This window comes from Apostichopus japonicus, chromosome 22, assembly GCF_037975245.1.
Source record: "Apostichopus japonicus isolate 1M-3 chromosome 22, ASM3797524v1, whole genome shotgun sequence".
Lineage (NCBI taxonomy): Eukaryota > Metazoa > Echinodermata > Holothuroidea > Aspidochirotida > Stichopodidae > Apostichopus > Apostichopus japonicus.
Window position 1 is genome coordinate 3,413,659 of NC_092582.1, and position 23,842 is coordinate 3,437,500.

A 23,842-nucleotide genomic window follows, 5' to 3' on the forward strand; every position below is an offset into this window, starting at 1 on the left:
GGAGAGCTTGCATAATTAATATGTAAATGTTGAACGGGGCTGTGATGCCAGGTGAAAAAAAAGAAGAGAGAAGCATACACACACACACATAACAAGAAAATTATTAAGTAACAACTTGATACCTACCTTATTTAAGAGTCCTTAACTTTTAAGTATCTTTTAGCCAAGAGGAATCTTGTTCACGATGTATATATTTATGTTTTTCCTTCTTTTTTTTTGGTTATCAGGTGAAAAGCCTCACAAATGCACCGTGTGTGGAAAAGCATTCAGTCAATCCTCGAATCTGATCACACATAGTCGTAAGCATACCGGCTACAAGCCATTTGGATGCCAGCTGTGCGGAAGGGCGTTCCAACGCAAAGTAGACCTGCGTAGACACATGGAGACGCAACACCCGGAGCATCAAAATGGCGGGAAACTGATGTCGTCTGCGACTTCGACGACCGCTACCTCATCACATAGGCCTACTGGTGTACATATACCAACGGCAGTATCTGCATATGACAATGGTCTAAAGGGGATGTGAAGACTGAAACACAAGATCTGAGAAACGAACAATTCATAAACAGATCAAAAGTACAGGACAATATTTTTAGATTGCTCCACATGCCACGTGGTGACGGATACAAGGCATTAAGTCACTTGAAATCATACATATCAAACGCTGTCAATAGTGGATGACGCATAACTGGGAGTTTTTTTACAGCTAATTGTTGTCTGTTACATGTATATACGTAAGCAACTGGTTAATCCACTTTTGAGGCAAACAAAAGGACAACAATAGCCAAAATATAACATAAAAAATAACGACAAAAACATATATGGCTGAGTACTTTAGCAATGAAAACGTTACAGTGCAGTCTCTCTTTCTTGACATCAAAATATCAAATTCGAATGGAGTGTCTTTGACTGCTTATTGCTTACAGCTTATAGCACCAATAATGATAAACTGCATTTCATTTTATAATTTTCTTCAATATTTCGATCAATTGTTCGATAACATAGATACTTCTGTCGATATTGGATCATTTGTCATCAGATCAATCAATCCATCAATCCATCAATCAATAAATATTCAATTTAACCAGGGAGATCGGTAACATTGCATACACCGATCCAAACATAGCCTGCTTCTATAACGTTTAATTTTCAGAAACCGAAAACAGCGACGATTCTGTGGCAATTATAACGTTGGAAACAATTTCTAATGAAATATAAATTTAAACGTCGGTAAAGTAAAGGCATATTAGTCTGTATATATGATTTGTTTAATTTGTTGATATCTTACTTATTATTAATAATAACACATTCCATGTTTCATAAAACTGTTGATAATTGTGTATAATATAAAATAGTTGTTTATTGGTAAATAGTAGTAAATTAATTCATATTTTGTTTGGGCGTTAAGAGATTTGAGGTTGTGAAAAAAAATCCGCAAAAAGGCACGAAATCATTGGCAACCGAAATTTATCTATATGGAACAGATAATATTTGCATTCACAAATTTTCTTTCCATCCGATGGTCCATGAGCAACAGAAATGTTGTTATTGAAAATTATCAAAATTATTATCGAAAATTAGTAAATACGTTTTACGTATAGAAAAAAAACAAGATTCATTTTGATAAAAATGTTGAAGTATAACATTCCATTATATTTCATTGTTAATGTTTTATATAATAATTAACAACCTCGTTTGATGGTCACGAAAATATAAAAAACAAAACAAATAATAATAATAATAAAACATATATATAATAATTGATAAGATTTTTGTCGTGAGTATTGAGATCAACATGTCGCATTTCTATACTATAGCTTGCAAAAAATTCAGGTTCGAGTAAAAAAAGCAGAAGACGATTATACCTTGAAAGCAGGTTGGAAATTGGCTTTAAAAAATGATCAGAGATGTAGCGAGAGTTTTGACACGTCAAGCGCTCACAACGTCCCAACATTTGACGCTTGTGATCTATTGAAATGCCAAGATCTGCCTTTTATATGCTTCATTATAAATTGTTTGCGTGCTATAGTGATTTCGTCTCGCAATTACTCTCAGTAAAGCATATATCATTATACTCCCAATATATATGCTTCCCCCCTTCAGTTCGCCTCGGTTTAACCGCTCCCCGTTGACAGATCTCTTTTATCAAAATGTTAACTTTCCTTGTCGGTAAAATCACTGATGACGGACTTAAGAAACACTCCTTTTAAGTAACTTCTTCTTTTGGAATCAATGAATTAATGTACTAATTATACGCGTATAAATCTCACATCGGTAGTATAGGAATACACTCGGTTATAATATATACCGCACTTATTTATTTATTTGAAACGGGAATTGCTTGCCAAATGTATATAAAAAGGTGTTTGATGTGTGGAAAGAGAAAGAGAAGTTAAAAAGATAGATAGATAGGTAGAGAGAGTGAGAGAAAGTTGATAAAAAATAAAAAAAAAATAAAAGAGAATCCATGAGATAAAAAATCAAATGCTATCGAGTTTTTTGCCTATTTTCTTTCTTTTTTCTGTTTCTTGGAAAGATTTTTTAAGTCTCAGGGATGGGCGGATATGACAAGACTCCATTCAAGGGTGAAAAGATTGAAGTGTTGGAGATGTAGAGACGCAGTCATGAAGCTGTCACGGTGACAGCAGAGTGTATCAGCTTATCGATGGTAGATTATATTACAATTAATAGATAAAGAGACGCGATTTTTTTTATATATAGTTTTTTTTTTACCATCGTTTGTAACTAAACCGTGACTGTATATTAATGGAATAGAAGATTATAGAAGTGTACAGAGAGAGACATGATGGATTAAATCTTTGATGAGACAAGAAGGGGCGGCCCAGCAGGGAGGGGGGGGGCGAAACAGGGCGACTTACAACTCCAGTCTTGTGAAAATTTTAAAATGCCCCTTTTCATAAACTATAAGTGCCCCTCATTGGTAATTAAATGAAAATACCCCTTTCCCTTTTGGGTAAAGAAAAGGGTTACAGAGGGTGCCCTTTTGTTATTTAAAAAATGGACTTTTGTTGAGAAATGAGGAAAAAGCAATTTAATTTAATATTAATAAAATAAACATAAATATATAAATAAAGGGGTCCTTTTGTTCAGATATTTCAAAACATTGTAATTATAGACCCATTGAAATTATAGACCCCTGTAATTATAGCCACCCTTGTAAAACAAAAAAATCCAAATAATAGAATTTGTTGTCAATACACATTTTGTATGGAGGTGATGCTGTGATTTTCCCACCCAAATCAAATTTGCATATTTTAATGCCCATCGAAGTCTGTGTCCTGCCCCCCTCCCCCTGTCCTCCCTTTTGAGGTTGAACTCTCTTTCACGGCCTCCTCTCCATGACAGCCGTATGTGGGAATAGCTGGAAGGTGAAGGGGTGGATGGGTGGGGGTGGGAATCATCCCAACTCAATTATCCAGTTTAGATGAACTTGAAATGTTTAAGGCTCAGACATGTACCTAGTTTCTTTTTATCCTTTTCAATGGTTTAAAAATAGCTACGGAATTGAAATATCAGGAATACTACATTCATAAGTCAATTTATTTTGTTTGCATCTTTCCATGTGGATGGCTTCTATTAAACTTTACAAGATTTAGCAGCTATTTGAAGAAAACGCCAGCTTTTTTTTGGGTAAATAGGTCTAACTCTTTGAAATTAGTTACCACAATTATTTTTTTTGGTGGAAAAAGGCAAAGGGTTTCTTATTTCTTCAAAAATTTAATCATCGATATTACTTCCCAGTGGCGTATGCAAAGAGTTGGGCCGGGGAATGGGGCATGTCCCCTCAAAATTCCATCGTCAGTCAGGGAAGGTCGTTCATTCGACCTTACAGTTAGAGCTTCTAATAGACCCCCCTATGCATAATAATAATGATAACTTTACATACATTTATATAGCGCTTAATACAGCGTTTCAAAGTGCTTTACAAAGTATAGGAAAGAGACGAAGGAAACCAAGGGAAAAAAAGAAATAAGAAACTAGGAATCAAACAGAAATGTTTGAAGTTGTCTCTGAAAATACAGAGGGAGGGAGAGTCACGAACGTGAAATGGGATTCTGTTCTAAAGAGAAGGCGCAGCAACACAAAAGGCACGATCGCCATAACGAGGAGTTAATTGCAAATGAGCATGATAGGAAGAGCGAAGCATAACTGTAGTTGACCGACGCAAAGGAATTAGGTCAGTGATACATTGAGGGGCAAGCCCGTTGATCGCTTTGTAGGTGTCAAGCAGGATCTTAAACTGGATACGCTGAGAGATGGGAAGCCAATGCAATGAACGGAGTACAGGAGTGATGTGATCAAACTTTTTAGTGAGTGAGACTAGCAGCAGCGTTCTGAATTCTCTGAAGGGGAGCTATATGAGAAACTGGCAAATTCACATACAACCTGTTGCAGTAATCCAGATAGGAGGAGACAAAAGCGTGAACCAGTCTAACTATGCCTCAGAATGCTCCCTTTGACTTCTTGATTTGATTTTACTTCTGCGAGAGAGACCACAGAATCCCCTACATGGGATTCTGCTTCAATGACCCCAGGGCCACACCCTCCCCTTTCACAAATCATTCATTCACCGTGGACCCTTCCATATAGGTTCAGCCCCTACCTAAAGCAGTAAGGGAATTTAGATCCCCCCAACTTCTTCCATCCTCCAAGTCCTAAGCACGCCAGTGTTATTACCGTATTAACAGAAACCTTGCAAAATCTAGACTGTCACAGGAATGTTACATGTGTTAGTCAACGCTGTGGTTTGTCTTGAGTTGGGTCACTGTGTCCAAAGATGATATGTTCACACATAACCCAATTAGTCCCCCCACCCCCCACCTTCCCCAGTTACTCATTGTTTTGCTCTTTTTTTTTGCTGTAACTTAAGTAAGCGACTATGCTTGTATTTGCCTTATCTTTTCTTGTTAAATTAACTTTTCTACATGGTCTAAGACGGTGGCAACTGCAACACGACATGCAGCTTTTTGAATTTCTAGCTCATAACCTTCTTTAAAAATGTAGGATACCACAATATGAGCACCCCCCCACCCTCCCTTTCTCTGTCTCTCTCTCTGGTTGCAGTTCGATGGTTTTTGAAACAGATGTATTTGTTATTATAAATCCTCTCAAGCTTGGTTTTTATAACCAGACCCATCTATGACTGAGATTTCTCATTTCCCACCCTTGTCCTAAATTTGTCTACTTCCGTTTCAACCTGCTTTACAGCTTATAGGTCATGCACAGATGATTTTGAGAAATTTTCAGACATTTGCATGAAGACACTTTCAAGTGATATGGTCATGCTATGTGAACTGCTAAAATTAAACGCTAAATGAGACCAAATCTGTTGCCCGATGAAGAAAGAAGAACCATCCCGAATGGTTTAAGTCTTCATATATCAGACTGACTTTCCTTGAACTTGACAAGATCTGCAGAATCTAACATTCCATTTAGAATTTAACACTTGATGTAGAATTTAACACTGGATGTAGTATTTAACACTGGATGTAGCATGTAACACTGGATGTAGGATTTAACACTGGGTATAGAATCTTACACTTGATGTACAATATAACACTTGATGTAGAATTTAACACTTGATGTAGAATTTAACACTGGATGTAGAATGTAACACTGGATGTAGGATTTAACACTTGATGTAGGATTTAACACTCGATGTAGAATTTAACACTGGATGAAGGATTTAACACTTGATATAGGATTTAACACTGGGTGTAGAATTGAACACTTGATGTACAATATAACACTTGATGTAGAATTTAACACTTGATGTAGAATTCAACACTGGATGTAGAATTTAACACTGGATGTAGAATTTAACACTTGATGTAGGATTTAACACTTGATGTAGAATTTAATACTCGATTTAGGATTTAACACTGGATGAAGGATTTAACACTTGATGTAGAATTTAACACTGGATGTTGAATTTAACACTGGATGTAGCATGTAACACTTGATGTAGAATTTAACACTGGATGTAGGATTTAACACTTGATGTAGAATTTAACACTCGATGTAGAATGTAACACTGGATGTAGGATTTAACACTTGATGTAGGATTTAACACTGGGTATAGAATCTTACACTTGATGTACAATATAACACTTGATGTAGAATTTAACACTTGATGTAGGATTCAACACTGGATGTAGAATTTAACACTGGATGTAGAATTTAACACTGGATGTAGGATTCAACACTGGATGTAGAATTTAACACTGGATGTAGAATTTAACACTGGATGTAGGATTCAACACTGGATGTAGAATTTAACACTCGATGAAGGATTTAACACTGGATGTAGAATTTAACACTGGATGTAGAATTTAACACTGGATGAAGGATTTAACACTCGATGTAGAATTTAACACTCGATGTAGGATTTAAAACTTGATGTAGAATTTAACACTCGATTGAGGATTTAACACTGGATGAAGGATTCAACACTTAACAATGTACACATGTTGTGATTCTAAGCACCAGGGGTGTAATCTGTGAAACAGTAGTAAAGACGCCTGCTCACATTGATAGTTATAAAAGCCTATAAATGAACATTTCCAACCAAGAGAAGAGGGATGGCTGAGTGGTATATGCATGGACTAACATCTGTGACAGAAAGATTCAAGCATCTGTTTCCTAACTTTGACTGCGAAGACCCCCACCCCCCAACCCCCCCCCCCCCCCCAAATAAAAGAAAAGAAAAGAAAAGAGAGAGACAAAGCTGGTCATGAGGTGAAACTTTCTGGTTTGGTGATCTTCAATAATCTTATACATCTGTCATATGGAATGAAATGCCCAGAGATGGAGAATATGACTTTAAAGCCAATAAAATTGAAAATCTAGACCAGTGCAAACACAGTCATTTTCCACATGCATAAATTGGCATTCAATTTTGTTCATGAACTTAAGTCAGTAAATTTTAAAAATTTAGACTGAGATTGTAGACAGTATTACCTTTGTCTACGATAATTCTGAAGGTTAAAAGAAAGGTGGCGAATAATCCTATCAACCCTTTCATTTGAATGTAGTATGCTTAACATCCATCGAAAATGTTGAAGTCCTAGGAACGCAAAATTTGACAAAATGTCAGAAAAGTCAATTGGTATTATTTTGGATTTCAAAGTATGTGTCATTTGTACATGTCTAGTGTGTACCATTAAGAGCATAATATCTTGCATGGGCTGCTTCACCCCCATATCCACCCACCCCACCCCCACTTTACACATACCTCATACTTTTACCTTTGGATTTATACACACTCACCCTTCCTCTACCTACCCTAATTTATGCATACGTTGACATTCAATGATTTTCATGACCTAATTATGTCAGTAAATTTCAAAGTTTAGGGCAGACTGAGTTTACAGATTTTCCTACTCTACTTTAATGCATACATCACTACTCCTTAGTATCAACTGTGCACTGTAACCATAGGCGTAGGAGGCGGGGGGGGGGGGGCTGCAGCCCCCCCAACCAAATATTTTTGTGAAAATTTGGGCAATATGCTGAGAATTTTTCGGGCACCTACTGAAAGAAAAATAATTGCAATCTGTTTTTCAATGGTTAAACTTATATTATTATTATTATCAGTATTATTGTAACGACTTCCCCAAAAATGCTAACAAATATGGAAGGGTTATAACACGGCAAATGATTGTTTGTAATTGGCATGCGATATAGTAACCGATACGTACATTAATTGTTGAATTTTTTAAAATTTTATTCGGGCAAGTAGTTACAGCCCCCACAAATCAAATTGGGCTCCTACGCCTATGACTGTAACACAAGTATATCTCTTCTCAAGTTAAGAATCCATCAAAATGCAGGGAGGGTTTAAATATCTACTTGAAATTTACATTCCTTGGAAGGTTATATCAGGTCTTCTGGACTTTTCATGTTTTCCTAATGACTGTTATCACTCTTTCAAATAACAAGTCAAGCTATCATAAAGAAGGTTTTTTTTTTCATTTACAGCTCTCTGTCCACACAGCTGTTATTTACAACTTGTCATTCAGATTAACTTTCTGAGAGGTGTCTTGCAATATCCTACATGTGAACAGAGACGGCATATCGAATAATTGTCCTTCGCAATAATTCTAAGCAGTTGAGTAACTATAACATTTCAATGATTGATACCTTGTAAAATGATTTAATAAAAAAAAGGAGGTCTTTAGTTTTTAACGACAACATTACTAGGCATCAAGAGTACCTGGTGTTGACGGAGGGGAAGTGAGGGGTGGGGTGGGCTGGGGCGCGGCAAGAAAGAAGGAGGGCACCACTTCTGCCCCTGTATTTATGACTGTGGTATATTGGCTTGGTTTCCAGTGATATCTGCAGTCTCCATTTTGCCCCCAAGTTTTTCCTAAAGATGTTTTCCCTCACCCCACCAACCTGTCTCCATTCCCCAATCTCGTGCAACTATTTCTGTCACCTAATTCAATAAGCATTCCTCTAAAAGCCGCCCACTTTTCCATAAAGACCTACCCTGTAACCGTTTTGATGTACCTGTATCAGAGAAAGTCAGTTTGCATCACAAAAGAAATTATTTTTGGTTGACTTTTCTCGGTTACTACCCTCAGCAGACAATCATCCTTCTAATGTTGTTATGATGTCGAACTGTCATCGCCGTGGATAAATTGTGATACGAGACGTCCGACCTCATCACCGGAAATGCTGTACTGTTTCCAGACGACTTGTAAGAACTGTTGTGATCGTGGGTTTGTCAGCTTGTTGTGTATGGCAGCCTCTCTTAAAGCCAGACTGTACAAAAATAATCAAATCGAAAAAAGACAAAAAAAAAATGTAAGTAAAAGATTCGCCGGTATTTTGTTGATAGTCATATTTTATGTCTTGAGTTTGAAAATGATCTGAGTTGCTTCTAACAGAATTTCCCTGGAGCAATTCTAAATCTATCTAACATTAGTCAAATTACAACTTTATAATGAGGTGGGATGAGAAAAGGGGATATGGATGGGGATGTGGGGGGGGGTAGGGAGGTAAGAGATGGGAAGAATGTATGGTTGATGAAGATAACAGAGAATGGTTACTCCGAAGACAATTTGACTCCCAACGAATAAGGGGGAAAAGCTTAAGTTCCTCTTCAACTCCAAGAGAAGTTGTGAGACAATTGAATTCTCCTTATATTAAAAATGAATCACATTCTTTGAGACTTTTGATTGTTTTTAAGTCGGATTATGATGGTCATCTCAATGGTTCAAGTAATTAAATTTCTAAACCAGTGAGGTTTAGTAATACAAGTTTGAGATAAACAATTCTTCTGCCTTAATTCTCAAGAAAATTATCAAAGGATATGTTAAAACAGGAATGAAATAAACTTCAGAAAAAGTTGGCACAAAGAGAGACATAAACAGAAAGAGTAATCATCTAGGAACTTCAAATGAGGGATTAGTCAGGACCCACCACACGCCCCACCCACCCCCTCCCCCCCCCAAGAAAGGATGTTAAGAATGCTTAAAAGCTACCATGGACTATGGATCTTGGCAAGCTCTGAAAATTGTAGATAAACTTTCTGTCTGGTAAAATGACAAGACCAACTGTTGTGCTATGCCCGGGGCGGGGGAATCATTTAACTGTTCAAATTTTGCGTAGCAGTGCTGATCGTTGTAAACTTTTGTCTCTTGCAATACAGCTATGTGCAGCTATGTGCAGCTATGTACAGCTATGCACAGCTATGTACAGCTATATACAGCTATAGAGCTTGTGTACAAATCTGCACTGTACATCTTTGCATTTGTATAGCAACCTGCCCGTATTGTAGGCATTTCGTAATGCGAGACTGGATAAATTAGTCCCTGAATCCCCATGGTTTGCAAACCATAAAGTTCTCTAGTGTATCTTTTAGTGGCTAAGTTTAGAACCAATCAAGCCAAGGAAAAAATGCAACAATTTAGTCAAACAGGAAAAGAAACCTGAGCATAAACTTTGTCTCAAAAGGATGATAAAACTGCTGGAGGTACCGACAGAAAATGAACACATGGCCACACTTGCTATGGAAGTCAGAAATAATCATAATAATAGCAGCTAACAGGGATAAGGTCTCAAAAAAGCTACTGTAAGGCTTCCTGATCCTTGGGTCTCTAAACCAAACTAAATTAACTAAACTATAAGACTGGACTCAACCAAGTGAGAGAGCTGAGCAATATTTGGTCAAACAGGACAGAGAGACTAATAACTATATCTCTCAAAAGATTGTTCGTGAAATACAAGCAAATCATCAAAGTAAAGTCTAATATTACATTCAACACATATTGATTCAAGCAAATGCTCACTACTGAGGCAGCCAAGCTAGCCGTGCACACTCTAGTTACATCCAGGTTGGACTATTGCAACAGCCGCTTGATTGGTATCGATAAATCACTCGTCTACATACTTTAAAATGTCCAATGTACCTCTGCTCGCATCATTGTCAATTGTAAGAAGTATGACTCTATCACACCAGAACTCACTGCTCTTCACTGGCTCCCCATACAACAGCGAGGGGGTGTTGTGGTCAAGTGGTTAGGCAGTGGACTTGTGATCTAAGGATTATAGGTTCGAGCCCTCCATTGCCTCTCTTCACCAAGGTGTATAAATGGGGACTTGCCAGGTGACTTGTAAATATAATTGCGTGCGCCGTTTTGTGGCTGCACCCTATGGAAAGTCCCCCAAGGGACACGTGGCTGTGGTGCACTGTGGTGCCCCAGGAGAGATTGTTTGAATTGTGCACACTTTGGTGTGTAGGCGTGACAAGTTACCAATGACCAAGGAAAAGTTGCACATCCGGGACAGCAAGTTTGCTTATAAGGATGTTCATTAATCAAGAAAAAAATCAGAAAAAAACCCCAACTGCGTATCATGTTCAACCATCACACAGACACTGGCTCCCCGTACAACAGCATATCAAGTTCAGAGTACTTCTTCTTGTGTATAAAGCTTACAATAAACAATCTCCACCTTACATCTCGGACTTACTTCAGCTTCAACCATCAGGCATACAGCTCAGATCAACTACATGTTCACCTCATTTTATTGAACATACCCAAAACTTACACTGTGTCATTTGCCGATCCATCATTCTCATGTTTTGCTCCTAAACAATCGAAAGCATTTCGAAACCACATCGAGAATGCTCAAACTGTATATATACATGTATTCAAGAAACTGCTCAAGTTTGATCTATTTGAACAAGTGTAATTAATTTTCATGTAACTGTATTTTAGCGCCTTTGAACAACTGTTGTTGATATTGGCGCTATACAAATGTTTTCTGATTGATTGATCGATTGATTGATTGATTGAAGGTACATCTGCTCTCAGTGTATTGTATTCTTGGGGCTAAATGATTGCCACCTTTATTGTCTATAAAGTCAAGTTTCAGCAAAATAATAGTATTATTAACAGTCATTTTAAAATACTGAAAGTTAACTTTGCCTCAAAAGCTCTCACTTCTCATAGAAACTTCATGAAAACTTCAAAAAGAATTTCAAACATAAGTGAAAAATATTCAAATCAAAATATGTATGTAAACACAATACAATACAAGTCGTAGTTGCATTGTGAGAAATGCCACACACAAACAGAAGGAGCTACTTAGCAGGGTAAATATATCTCAGTTTGGCAGTGTAAAATCCATATAACAGTATTAATATTAGTAGTCAATATCATGAATTACTATAAGTGCATTCATTAAAATTTACTCCTATGATCCTTGCATACATAGAACTTGGCAGAATGGAAAGGAAAGATTTTAAAAAAAATGAAGGGTTTCATTTTCTCTGAATCTTTTTGAAAATAAAAGAGTCATCCCCAAATTATTGCATTACTTTAAGGCTTTTTTACTATTTGTAATAACTTAGATTTCACATCAACTTCAATTACTCAGCACCAAATACAAGTGTATGATTTTACATAATTTCTAAGATTACAGCTCTAGATTTATACAATTTTAGTTTTCATTCAACTTGAAAAAAAGAAACGAAAAAGAAAAACCAGGAAGAAGATAAAAGAGAGAAGATGAAAATCAGACAGTCAAGTGCAACGAATATAACAATATTGCCAATTGTCTTAATAGAGCAAAAAAGTTACTTTAGCCTCCTCAGAAGCACTCAACTGCTCAAAGAAAAAAAGGAAAAATGAAAAGAAAAGATGTTCATGAAAAACCTCAAAAAGAATTTCAGACATGACTGAACACATCGAGATGTACTTTTCGAGAAAGGTTACAGACTTAAGAACCTGTACTTTTCTTGAGCTGGTGATATATTTGTTTAAACCTCTTAATGAATTTATCCTCTTAACATATTCTCTTTCATTTTCTGGCAGTTTCATGCAACGATCGTCTCGAAATGATAATACGGCATGTCACGGCGGAGACCTCTGCCTCTCTTAGACAAACAGGTGATCATAATTAACTAATAATTCTCGATCACTGTTTACCTTTGTTTTAACCTTTTTGAGGTGATAAAACTGTTTTACAAAAGACTGGTTCTGTCAACAAAAACGCTGCATCTCATTACCGTGTCTTGTCCCGACAATAGGAGGAACAGAGAGAGGCAGTGTGTGTAACTTTAACACATGTTTTTCTTGCGATGGCTTGGCCATACATGACTAAAGTCGTGTAGGTTATTTCACACATGACGTGCTGAGATTGATATTGCCGCTCCTCTCCATTTTCCCCAATCAGTCTTCCCCGTCGGTGACACTAGGAGAAGAAGCGTCACGGTTCATGCTCCGATTGATCAAATATTAGCATGGCGATTCCTGCGGGACAGATTTACATGACGAGGCGCAAGACGTTAATAACGACAGAAAAAAAACACAAAAAAAACAAATAACAAAAAAACTATGGCACGGAGGGTCCTGCTTGCGCCGACACTGTAAACATATATATATATATAATATATATATATGTATTTGTATGTATGTATGAACAGTATATCTATATATATATATATACAGTATATCAGTATGTTTATTCATATTAAAAAATAGCCAACATGCAAAGGGGGCACAGAAACAAATAACATACTTCTTCTAAATGAGATGCTGGTAGTAAAAAAAAAAGGGGAAAAAATTACAAAAAATACAAAAACAGACTCAAGGCAGTAATTGAGCTGTGTGCACAGTGGGGATATTGTGGGTTCACTTTCCTCAAACTCGAGGGTTGGAAATGGGGAAAAAAATTCAGAGATTCTCTGGTACAAGGCTCAAGGGAGATATCATGAGAGAAAGGCAATACCGTGATTGCTCAAGTTGAAAAGATGCCTTGTGACAAGCGGTCTCTTGTGGTTAAGGAATGAAATCGCACGGAGATTTGTGCGCCTGCTGTAATTGCCAGCCAACGACACTGGTATATATATCCCTAGTTAAATACGTGTAATACTAAGAGATCTCAGAGCTAGATTGTCGGTTAATTTTCACAGCTGACGGATTCTAGGCTCGCGACTTTACAGGGAAAACAAGGGATTCTCGGGGGCCGCTTTGATGAGGGCACGGACGCACCACTGCCCATGCATTTTAATGCCTGAGAATGAAGCTAAAAAGTCATCAGCCAGAAACTGGGAAAAGCATGGGGACCTCAGGCAGAACACGACTGGGACATTGGGTAGGAATAAATATGATACGCTTATGCACATGTAAAGTAGGAGGCTTAACTCTTAGCTCATCTTGGAAGAGTTTTATTAACAATCCCACCAAGGTTGATGAACCAAATAAGCAAGCAATTCATCAAACTTCCCAACAACTCGACAAAGTTCTAGATTCACTCAAAGATCACAGTGAAGAAGAAGAATAGATGAAGAAAAATAAAAATAGAGAGAAAAGAGCGAGAGATAATAAGTTATGAAAGACATAACTACGTATGACTGGTATATTACGTTGTAATTATATGTGTAGGGAGATTAATAATGACAAATTATAATGACTTGTTTATACATGTCTGCTCTACAGGTAGTACCAAGTGTTATGATACACAGTACATAGCAAGAGTCAGATTTGAAATGTTTTCAACCATTTTCTCTATTTCAAGAGTTGCATCATTGGCAAATGGCAGAATGATGGGGGAAGAGTATGTCGTGACATACCAAGGCTATAGGACTCTAGAGATTTAGGCAAAGACATCATCGACATAACTCAGAAATAAAAGGTTAATCCATATCATGCCCCCGATCCCTCCCCCTTCACCCCCACCCCCATTCTCTCCTTTAAATTTCTGTCCTTTATGGGATTTCCTTTCCGATCAGTCTCTCCTGGAATGAAACAGGTGAACAACATCCACGTGTATCAGAAATAAATGATTGAGAAACAGCATCTCCCGTCCCCCTGACGTCTCCCTAAGATTTTTACAATCTCTAAGATTTAATATTCGACCATGACCCAGAGTCTCTCCTCAAGTGAAACAGGTGAACAACATCCACGTGTATCAGAAACAATTGATCCAAGCACATCAGTTTACACTATCCCCCCCTCCCCCCCACTGTCCCCTAAACTGGTTCACTTTCTGGCAATTTTGTAAATTTCAATGTGACCATGCATGCATGTGACCATGCATGACCCATATTGTGTTGTACATTTGACTGACATATTGTTCCATAGGGAGGTGATTCAAATATCGTTGTGAAGATTTTACTCATGTCTTGCCTACTTTGCATTTAACAATCGAGGCAGACTTTGTCATTGTCCTTAAATAAAAAGGTTTCAATGGATGAAATGAAATATGTCTGTAGTGTTTATATAGAGAACAATGTCTGTGCTTTTTTACTGTTTTAAGTTTTTAAATATCAGAAATACAAGCTTGTAATTATAGAAATAATGAAATGCATCATGTTGCTTTAAATTTACTGTTTTTCTATCCTTGTGTTGTTGTTGTGAGAAAGGAAAGAAGATCCTTTGGTTGAGAGGACTTCTGGACTAAAATCAAACACTTTAACAATTTACATTTTCGTTTTTTTCCCCCCAGTCAACTTGTCTTTCGTAAATTTGGACACTCTCTTCTCAAAATGTTAATAACAGTATAATATGGATTTTTATCATCAAATTCACCGCTAATTTAACAACTTGAGTTCAAAATGTTTGATGGGTTTAAAATCGAAATAGTACAACCTGGTCTTGACAGGAATGGAATGCATATCAGAATGTAGACCTGAATAATCATTCAGTCTACCCGTCACCCCTCAATAATTATTTGTTGGTATGTTATGAGTCCTATGTATGCTTAACGAAGCATCACCTCAATATTTTACGAACCAAGCCTTACGTCTTATAGGTCATCTGACATCCAGCAATATCACAGTGTACTTTACACCTGATGTTTGTTTCTTGTTCACCTTTTCGATGGTTGCCTTGAATTAGAACAAACCAGATCGAGCTGATCAGAGCATTTATTTTCGGTAAAAAGAGGTAAATCATCCAAACATGTTGAAAGGACCACAAGGTCTATGTTTCCATTCTTTAAGAACCGTAAAACCAAGACAATTAAAAAAAACCCACATGTTATTTATTTTTTTAATTTTTAATTTTTATTGTCATCTTTAACGAGGGTAGTCCTGCTCAGTGCAGAAGCACTGCTTTCAAGAGGAGCCCTCAAGTTATGAAACTGAATGATCCAAACATGATGCATGAGGACCTAGGCCACATTTGATTTCAAAAACCAAGAAAATATCTATAAAGCCACCAGGCTTTTGGTGATTTCTTCCATACTCTATATGATAACAGTTTTAACAGAAAGCTACACAAAATTTAAGTATGTTGACAGCACCATGCTTGCATTCATGTGGACCAATTAAGTAATTAATTATGCCTAGCTTTTGGGTTTATTCTGTTTACAAGGTTTTCAGATTTTCAACTCTCTTGACCTCAAATGACCTTTGACCTCCGTATAAAAAACAAATCGGTTCTTGAACTTACTCGAAGTGGATCTACTTTTCAGTTGAATGAAGTTCTTTTGCAATTATTGTGTCTATATGGTTTTCAATCTTTTGAGGTATATTGAAATAATTCAAATGAATGTCTTTGTCGGGTGAGAGAATTCATGTCAGCTTTTTAAATAATACTAATGACACAAAACTCTACTTAAACGATAAAATACATAAAAATTTGAAAATACAGTCTACCAAGAAACAACTGTTGAAATCCAAACACTGCCATAAATTATCCTTGGTAGTAGTTTTCCTCCTTCTAAATGTAAATAGATGTTTCCTAGGGGATGTGGGGGGGGGGATATGTACAGAGCTGTACAAGTGCCATACAATGTCAAGCTGAGATAAAACTATGACACTATATCAACACCTGGTTGTAAGTATTTCAGTTGCTATGTAACTGTTTGGTTTGATAATAGATGTTTCCTAGAATGTGGGGGGGGGGGGGGAGGGAGGGGCGGGGGATATGTACAGAGTTGTACAAGTGCCATACAATAATGTACTGCCTTTCAAGCTGCGATTAAACTATGACACTATATCAACACCTGGTTGTAAGTGTTTCAGTTGGTATGTAACTGTTATGGTTTGCTTATCTTACATGACAGTTGCTGTGAGGCTTAAAGCTGAATTATTAGTTGAAGTTTAGTGAATTCTCAAGGTTTAGGAAACCAACAGAAACTAATTTGAAAACCTATCCATTTACTGCTTAAGGAGGAACACCGGCTTTAATATATCGAGCCTTCTCTATTCGATACACGTTCAGAGCATTTTGAGGAAGGCATGCAATTGCCCCACCATTTCCTCCTCATTGGACCGCCACTTAATTGCGACATCCCCCATACAACGGACAGAAAGTTCCTCTGCAACCAACGACTTTCTCAAACATTGAGGGAGGTGAAGGCACTCCATTCATCAACTCTGCAGTGAAGCCAACAAGAGGTGTCTCTTGTTTTGAAACGATCGAAAGAGGGTAAATCCCAATTTCACATTCCCAACTAGAAAAACCAAACCTGTAGAAGACTGGCAATGAATATTGCAAAGGAACGATTCTCAATATTTCAAGAGAATTATGAGTTCCTGGCCAGGATTTGAGCTGTCAACCTATGGACTGTGGCGAGGGCGCTCTAACCGTGCCGAGTTGGTGAATAGCTTTGTTCTCCAACCCAGTCATGTAATAATTGGCACATAATTTGATAACCATCCATTGTAGCCGTAGAGATTTATCTGATCACAACCATTTGACTGCTACTAATTATCCAGTTATTTAAGGTTTTGTTTTAAAGTCCAGGGTTAAATTCTTACTCAGGTTTACACTACTTATACATCCCAAAGAAATTGAAAAAAAACTTTTGCAATCCCTTTTATGCCAACTGTGGATGAATGCTTTTGCACATAAATTCATAGTTAATTACCTATAGCTTCACAAAGTCCTGATATCCAGCCTAACACTCTGTCTCAACGTTAAGAAACATTGGTAACCTAATATCGTAAATTTGGTGTCCCACAAAATTTAACATATTGCTTCATTTATTTCATTTATATCATGAGCAAGCCATGTTTGGTGATTACATTTTCACTTACCTTGTCTTCCCCTAAAATGGTTGAATCTGAAACCCCTGGAAATGTAGCAAATTTATCAACAAATTTTTTTAATATTTAAAAAAAAAAATTTTTCTTTTAAAAGGCAGCTCTATAATGCCATGTCAATTGTACACAACATCTGTACACTAAATATTTAAATAATTTTGCTTACATTCTTGACATAAATTCCTGTAGATCTCAGTTAGTTATGTATAATCAATCCGTGACAGATCCTAAAATGATTGGCATATTTTCAATAAATCCATGACAACTTCTCGTATCTCACACATGTTTATTAATTTCACAAGCATTGCCCTCCTTATTCATCCCCATTTTGTCTTGAAATTCCTGCTTCCAGAGTCCAAAATCCCTAATTTAGAAACAATACTTGATCACTGATATCAAAGACAAAACCCAGTTGATGAATATAAAACATGTCTTTTCATTTCATCAAAGAAAAAAAGAAACAAAAATATTCTTTTACAAAGCAAAACAAAATTCTGTTGTTTTTCACTGTTGAGTCCGCATAATCTGATTTTTGCTGTTAACCTCGTTAATAGTGTTCTGTTTGATTGTTTTACAACTGAATTTAATTATGCTCTTGCAGAAGATGTCAGCTATTTCTTGGGGTGTAATACTGACATAAAACATCACAGAAAAAAATTCCATTCAAAATGTTGTCACAGTAGAAATAGTGACAGCATCCTTTTTTTTTAAATTTTTAGTTCCACTTTCAATAACAGTATTTAGAACTATATTAAAATATATAAAGATTAAAAAGTTAAAAATAGAAAGAACTTGTGAAAATAAAAAGAAATAGCTGAAGTTTCTGATCAGACAGCCTAAAACAAGTGGGCTTAAAGGAGAGACCAAACAAGCAAGTCTGGGGAGGGAGGAAAGGAAGGAGGGAGAGGGTGTCAGAGGGTGCTACAAACTTGGGGCTCTAATCAGTTTGGGGATCCAGTAAAATATGGAGAGGGGGGGAGGTGCAGGAAACAATGACATAAAGAGTGTTGTATTCTATTGTTCATATTAAACTTGACATAAATGTCATCAAGGCCACAACTTGGTTGTTAACACCTCTGCAAACAAGGAATAACAAACAGAATAGTGTAATAAAAATATGCTTAAAGGAACATAAAAAAGTTGATTAAACAAGCTTCACGTCAGGACAACTTGATGTAGTTCTGTCAGTAAAAAATGTTATAAGTTTTAAATTACAGCTGTTTAAATATCTTTCTCTAAAAGTAGGCCATATACTTATTTTTAATTTCTTTTTAGGGAGAGGATTGGGGAGGAGGGGGGGATTGGAGTGAATGGGGATGACTATTTTTGACTAACATAAAGTATATTGAAAGTGGACAATTCTTCACCGGGTACTTTCCCTATACATTTGTTAATTCTCACAAAGGCTATAAAAAAAAAAAAAAAAAAAAAAACAGTAAGCAATTTTCATTTGATTATTGGAGGAATGTACTGTACATTAAAGTCTCAATCCGTGTTACGGAAAACAAACTTCTGAAGTAGATTCACTGTTTCTTATTCTAAATAAGACCTGGTGGGTTTTATGGAGAAAAGCTGTTGCAATCGAGAGAAAGTTATTTATTTTCTGTTGCCCTTATAGCACGAATGATTTACCGTAAATTCACTGCTAATGCCCATGTCAGCATGTTCATTACACTAATGTAAATATAATATTCTACGCATGCGGGCTGATCAAGATTTGAACATGCAGTCCTATACTTGTATCGTCCACTTTTTACAATTCCACGGAGGAATTGTCTGAAAACACCTGTTTATTCATCGCAATGGAAGGAAATGACACAATATTGCAAGCTACATCGGTATGACCGAGAGAAAGATACAAGAGCAGGGACCTAAGACAGGCTAGCCACGAAAGTAAAAGTAAGCCTAGGCCTACACGGTCATAAACAAAAAAGAGAGATTTGATTGGCGCATGATCTGTTGGGCGAGGCTTGCAAATTTTGATTGAAGTTTGTAGAATCTACGGACTGGTTAATAAATCTGACGAATTTTATTCAGCTCAAAACTTTTAACGACAGATAACTCAATCAAAATAATGAATATTGATATGAAAATTGCATAGAACTGTGTCATTTTCACTGAAAGCTGTAAACCCTTTTTAGGCCACAAAGAGTACTGTAGCTCTCAAACTTATAGTTTTCTATTTTTGGCTTATTCAAAACTTGCTGCTGCTGCTGGTCACAGTTTTAACTTTCAGGAAACGATGACCTGGATTATATAAGAAGAGTAGAAGATAAGAGGGAGTGGTCTGACTTGGCAGGGAAATGGATCACCTTCTTGACCGATTCATGATTGGAGGTGTGATATGTGAACCTCCTAGTGCCAAGCTGACAGGACCCCCCCCCCCGAATAACATTTGTGGAGAGTTAATCCGTAATGTTTACAAGCCTCGGTCTGCATACAGATAGACAGCTTGTCCACAAGAGTCCGCGAAAAGGATTTCGTCAGGAAATTTCAATCCCCGGGGAATTGTTCTCATATAACCGTAGTAATCAGAGGTGCATGAAGTGTGAAGTCAGAATTTGTGTTCTGTTAATAAGCTGTCCGATGTGAACTGCTCGACTCAATCTGAACAAATCATCGCAGTGCAGGGAACAGACAAGTTGCTCTACCTGCAAACCATCACACGGTGCCAAAAAAAAACTGCACGAATGGGCTTTCGAAACCAAGCCAAAAATATGACGCTTCTATAGCATCCAGGAAGAAATGATACAGGGTGAATGGATGCCCAAGGGATGAACCTTACTTCCCTAAAAACGGACTAGTAAAAAAAAATAAATAAAAAAAAAAAACGAAAAAAATACGAAAAGGAAAGAAAATGAATATTTTAAGGCAAGGGGAAAAAAGAAATTGCATAGCTTGTCAACTTGTGGTTTTATAATGGCAGTTTTGAGAGGGAAAACTGGATTAAAGATGTTATGATCTACTTTAACAACAGCAGCCGGAGACAAGATGTAGTGATCGAACTGTCGTAATTAAACGACCAACAAATCCTGGCCACTATCAATATTTGTATCATGGTTGTCACTTTAAGTGACAAGTAATTTAGCTGGAAAACTTCAAGAGATATACAAAAAGTGAGCGCTAAAAAGTGTAGAACTGCACGAGCCTAGGAAGAGAAAGCAGATGGTTTCTCGGTTATCTGAACAGAAACAGAGCTTTGAACATCATACCGAAGGACTTAAAGAGAGTCCCAGCGAGAAAAAACAAATAAAGAAAGAAAAAGAAAAGGAAAACAAAACAGCTGTTTTGTTCTGGTTTGGCTAAGTTTGTGATAATTGATGCTGCAATCCTGTTACAATATAACAGCAGTAGCTTGATAAGTAAACTTAATGATGTAGTAAATTTTTATTAACAGAAATAAAAAATGAAAATTTCAGACATTTGTAAAAGTGTCTGAGTGTTGAAATATTCAAATGGGAATGGAATTATATTACTTACTTTAATGTTGATGTCGGGTAAGTTGTTAACTTACGTTAATGTTAATGTCAGGTAAGTTGTTAACTTATGTTAATGTTCATGTCAGGTAAGTTTGTTACTTACTTACATTAATGTTCATGTCAGGTAAGGTCTTACTTAAGTTAATGTTCATATCAGGTAAGTTGTGAGATTGAGTTTGATCAAATTTAGGTTCATCTTATTTTAAGTAAAATATTGAAAAAGTCTAATAAAAAGCTTGGGAAATGGATGGACAAACGCAAGGATTTTGCTCTCATGATATATAAAAGTGACAATTTTTAGTATCTTGTAAAAAGGCCATCTTGTTTTGTGTTAATTTTTAACAATACACCACCAAATATAAAGTATGATCATCCCCCCCCCCTCCCCCAAAAAAGAACACTTCTGCCTGAAAGAGTAGAGACCAATGCAGTGTGCATGATATCTGCGGCACTGTACTAACCACAGAGGAACACGAGGACCGCCAAGCTTAGCTAGACGTGATCCAGATTAGAGAGTAGAGACCAATGTAGTGTGCATGATATCTGCAGCTCTAGGAACATGAGGTCCTCAATGTTTAGGTGGACTTTATCTGATATTTTATTCAAATCAGACAATTTATTCTTGGGGGGAGAGGGGTGAGGGAGATTTTCAAATTTTGTGGGGGATTTAAAAAAAAAAAAGAAGAAATTTCATGATCTAAGTAGTTAGATGTACGTACATATGCCCGTACTGAGACTTAGCACACAGTATTTTATGACCAATACACACAATACATACTGGGCACTAACAAAGCCAGTGTTTTCTCTTTGGAAAGATTTGATCAATCACATTACTTCTTACAAAAATCAACAAAACTATACATCCTGCTTGCTATTGGCAAGCTTTGTAACTACAGTAATAGTCCAAGTTGCTGAAAGTTCCAGGAATTGTTGTGGAAAATTCCCCTGCGAGCAAATATTTATTTTGGGGACTCTCTAGGTAACTTGTGGGAATCCTGTAATCGCCCGTCCTACTGCAAACACTGCTTTAAAGTACCAAAGGCTTACTTTTCAATAAAAATTTCCCCCAAAGTTTCCTTTCCAAAAATTCAACTTCGATCCTCTTGAAAAATACTGTAAGTATTCAAGAAAAACTCAGGATCATCACAAGAGCATTCAACTCTGAAATACAGTTTTTCAATTTTTATACTATTTTTGAAGGTCAAACTGAAACGTGTTTTTGATAGTATTTTTAAAATGATGTGATCATTTCCTTGTTGTCTGAAGGACTGCCTTTAGTCAATTATTTATAATAGTTAAATTTGCTTTGTCTTAATTGTCCTGAAGCAGACATCATTCAAAGATCATTTGAAGATTGACTGATTGGTATGATGCCTACAGAGAAGAAATAAGTTGGTACCCTACAGACAGTGGCGAAGCGTCCATACAGTCAGGGGGGCATCAGCCCCCCTGATGGACTCAAATGGACTGCTGGCACCCTTTTCAGCTTTTTACCACTTTTTACTTATTCGCGATTATTGACTTTTTTATTGCGCTCTCATCTACCTATTGACATTTGTCACATTATCTGCAAATTAGCAAGGCCCAAAAAAGGGTCATTTCCGACGATCTACAGTGTATGGAGTATCTTTACTCAAAAAATTTCTGTACATTCCACACCAACCTGTGTTGGCGCTCTGCTTAGATAGTGTCGAAAGCGCCCCTACAGACCATTCTCGCCCCCCCCCTGACCAATACCCCTAGCTCCGCCACTGCCTACAGACTTTGTACTGAAGGAAGACAACATGAGCATGTTTAATATTTATAAATCTATGGAACTACCATTTTATCAAAACATTTTGGAAAGACAACACAGCCTAAACAAGGAGGGTAAAATTTAACCTACGATGCATAATGGGTTGGCCAGAGGTGCACCTGAGAATCTTAAACGGTGGAAAAAAATAATGACACCGAGTCGTGGAATGTTTTGGGAACTGAGTGATTGACTCATATGTTTTATAGAAGTTGTCTAATTCTTGGGTTCCCCTTCATTTTTTTTCTTCTGCTTCCCCCAGTTAATTCAAGAATGACGCAGAGTCCTGGAATGTTTCGGGAATTGAGTGATTGACTCATATGTTTTATAGAAGTTGTCTAATTCTTGGGTCCCCCCTTCATTCTTTTTCCCTTCTAATTCCACCAGTTAACGCACCCTTAGGCAATTGCTCTGTCTCAATGGAAGCACCTCTCTGTAACCCCGGCTAATCTGTAATCTTTGCATTGTTACAACCTTCTGTAGTAACAACTTGTTGGTGCAATGAAGAGTATTATGGTTATTTCATCCATTCTAATAGGGCCAGCATTGTTCCCTTCTGTACCCTCAGCATGTAACCCCCTAACAGCTCTTGCATTTCCCACTCTTTAGAATCAATAAAATTACCTTTTCAAAAAAACCAAGACTGAGATTTTAAAGCAAAGCTGCTTTACCGGTTTCCACAGGTCGATAACTTCCATGAGGTCTTACCAGTGAGAGATTAGTCTATGGACTAGAGATGTAATCCTTCACTTCAAAAGAAGTCAAAACTTGTGTGACATTCAATGACCTAGCTATCAACCCCTTTGGTCACTTCTATCCACACAAATTTACAAAATTGTTTCTTGGTCATCCATATTGATTCCAACTTCCACTTAAAGTTGCAACCATTTACATTTCAAAAAAGAACTTTCTTGGAGATTCTGTTCACCTGGACGATATCTTGATGGGATCAAACTTGGCAGCCACTTCCTCAAAATTTAATGATATTAAAATGCTAGCTGCACTGTTACAACTTTGCACTGAGGTATTATCATGGTATCCATGAAT

At 36.9% G+C, this 23,842-nt stretch overlaps 2 protein-coding genes across 4 annotated transcripts in view; one reads left to right on the plus strand and one right to left on the minus strand.

Annotated features, from left to right (window-relative positions):
• The window catches only part of LOC139963730 (uncharacterized), a 29,414-nt gene extending 26,929 nt beyond the window's left edge, over positions 1-2,485 (plus strand). Inside the window, exon 6 of the mRNA XM_071964828.1 lies at positions 228-2,485. Coding sequence (XP_071820929.1) covers positions 228-526 — 299 coding nt within the window. The 3' untranslated portion in view covers positions 527-2,485. The remainder of the gene's footprint in view (positions 1-227) is intronic.
• Positions 2,486-6,755: 4,270 nt separating this feature from the next.
• The window catches only part of LOC139963449 (putative RNA polymerase II subunit B1 CTD phosphatase Rpap2), a 63,074-nt gene continuing 45,987 nt past the window's right edge, over positions 6,756-23,842 (minus strand). For all 3 annotated transcript variants that reach the window (XM_071964218.1, XM_071964216.1, XM_071964217.1), the window contains exon 10: positions 6,756-8,787. In XM_071964218.1, the coding sequence (XP_071820319.1) occupies positions 8,631-8,787 (157 nt within the window). In that variant the 3' untranslated portion in view covers positions 6,756-8,630. The remainder of the gene's footprint in view (positions 8,788-23,842) is intronic.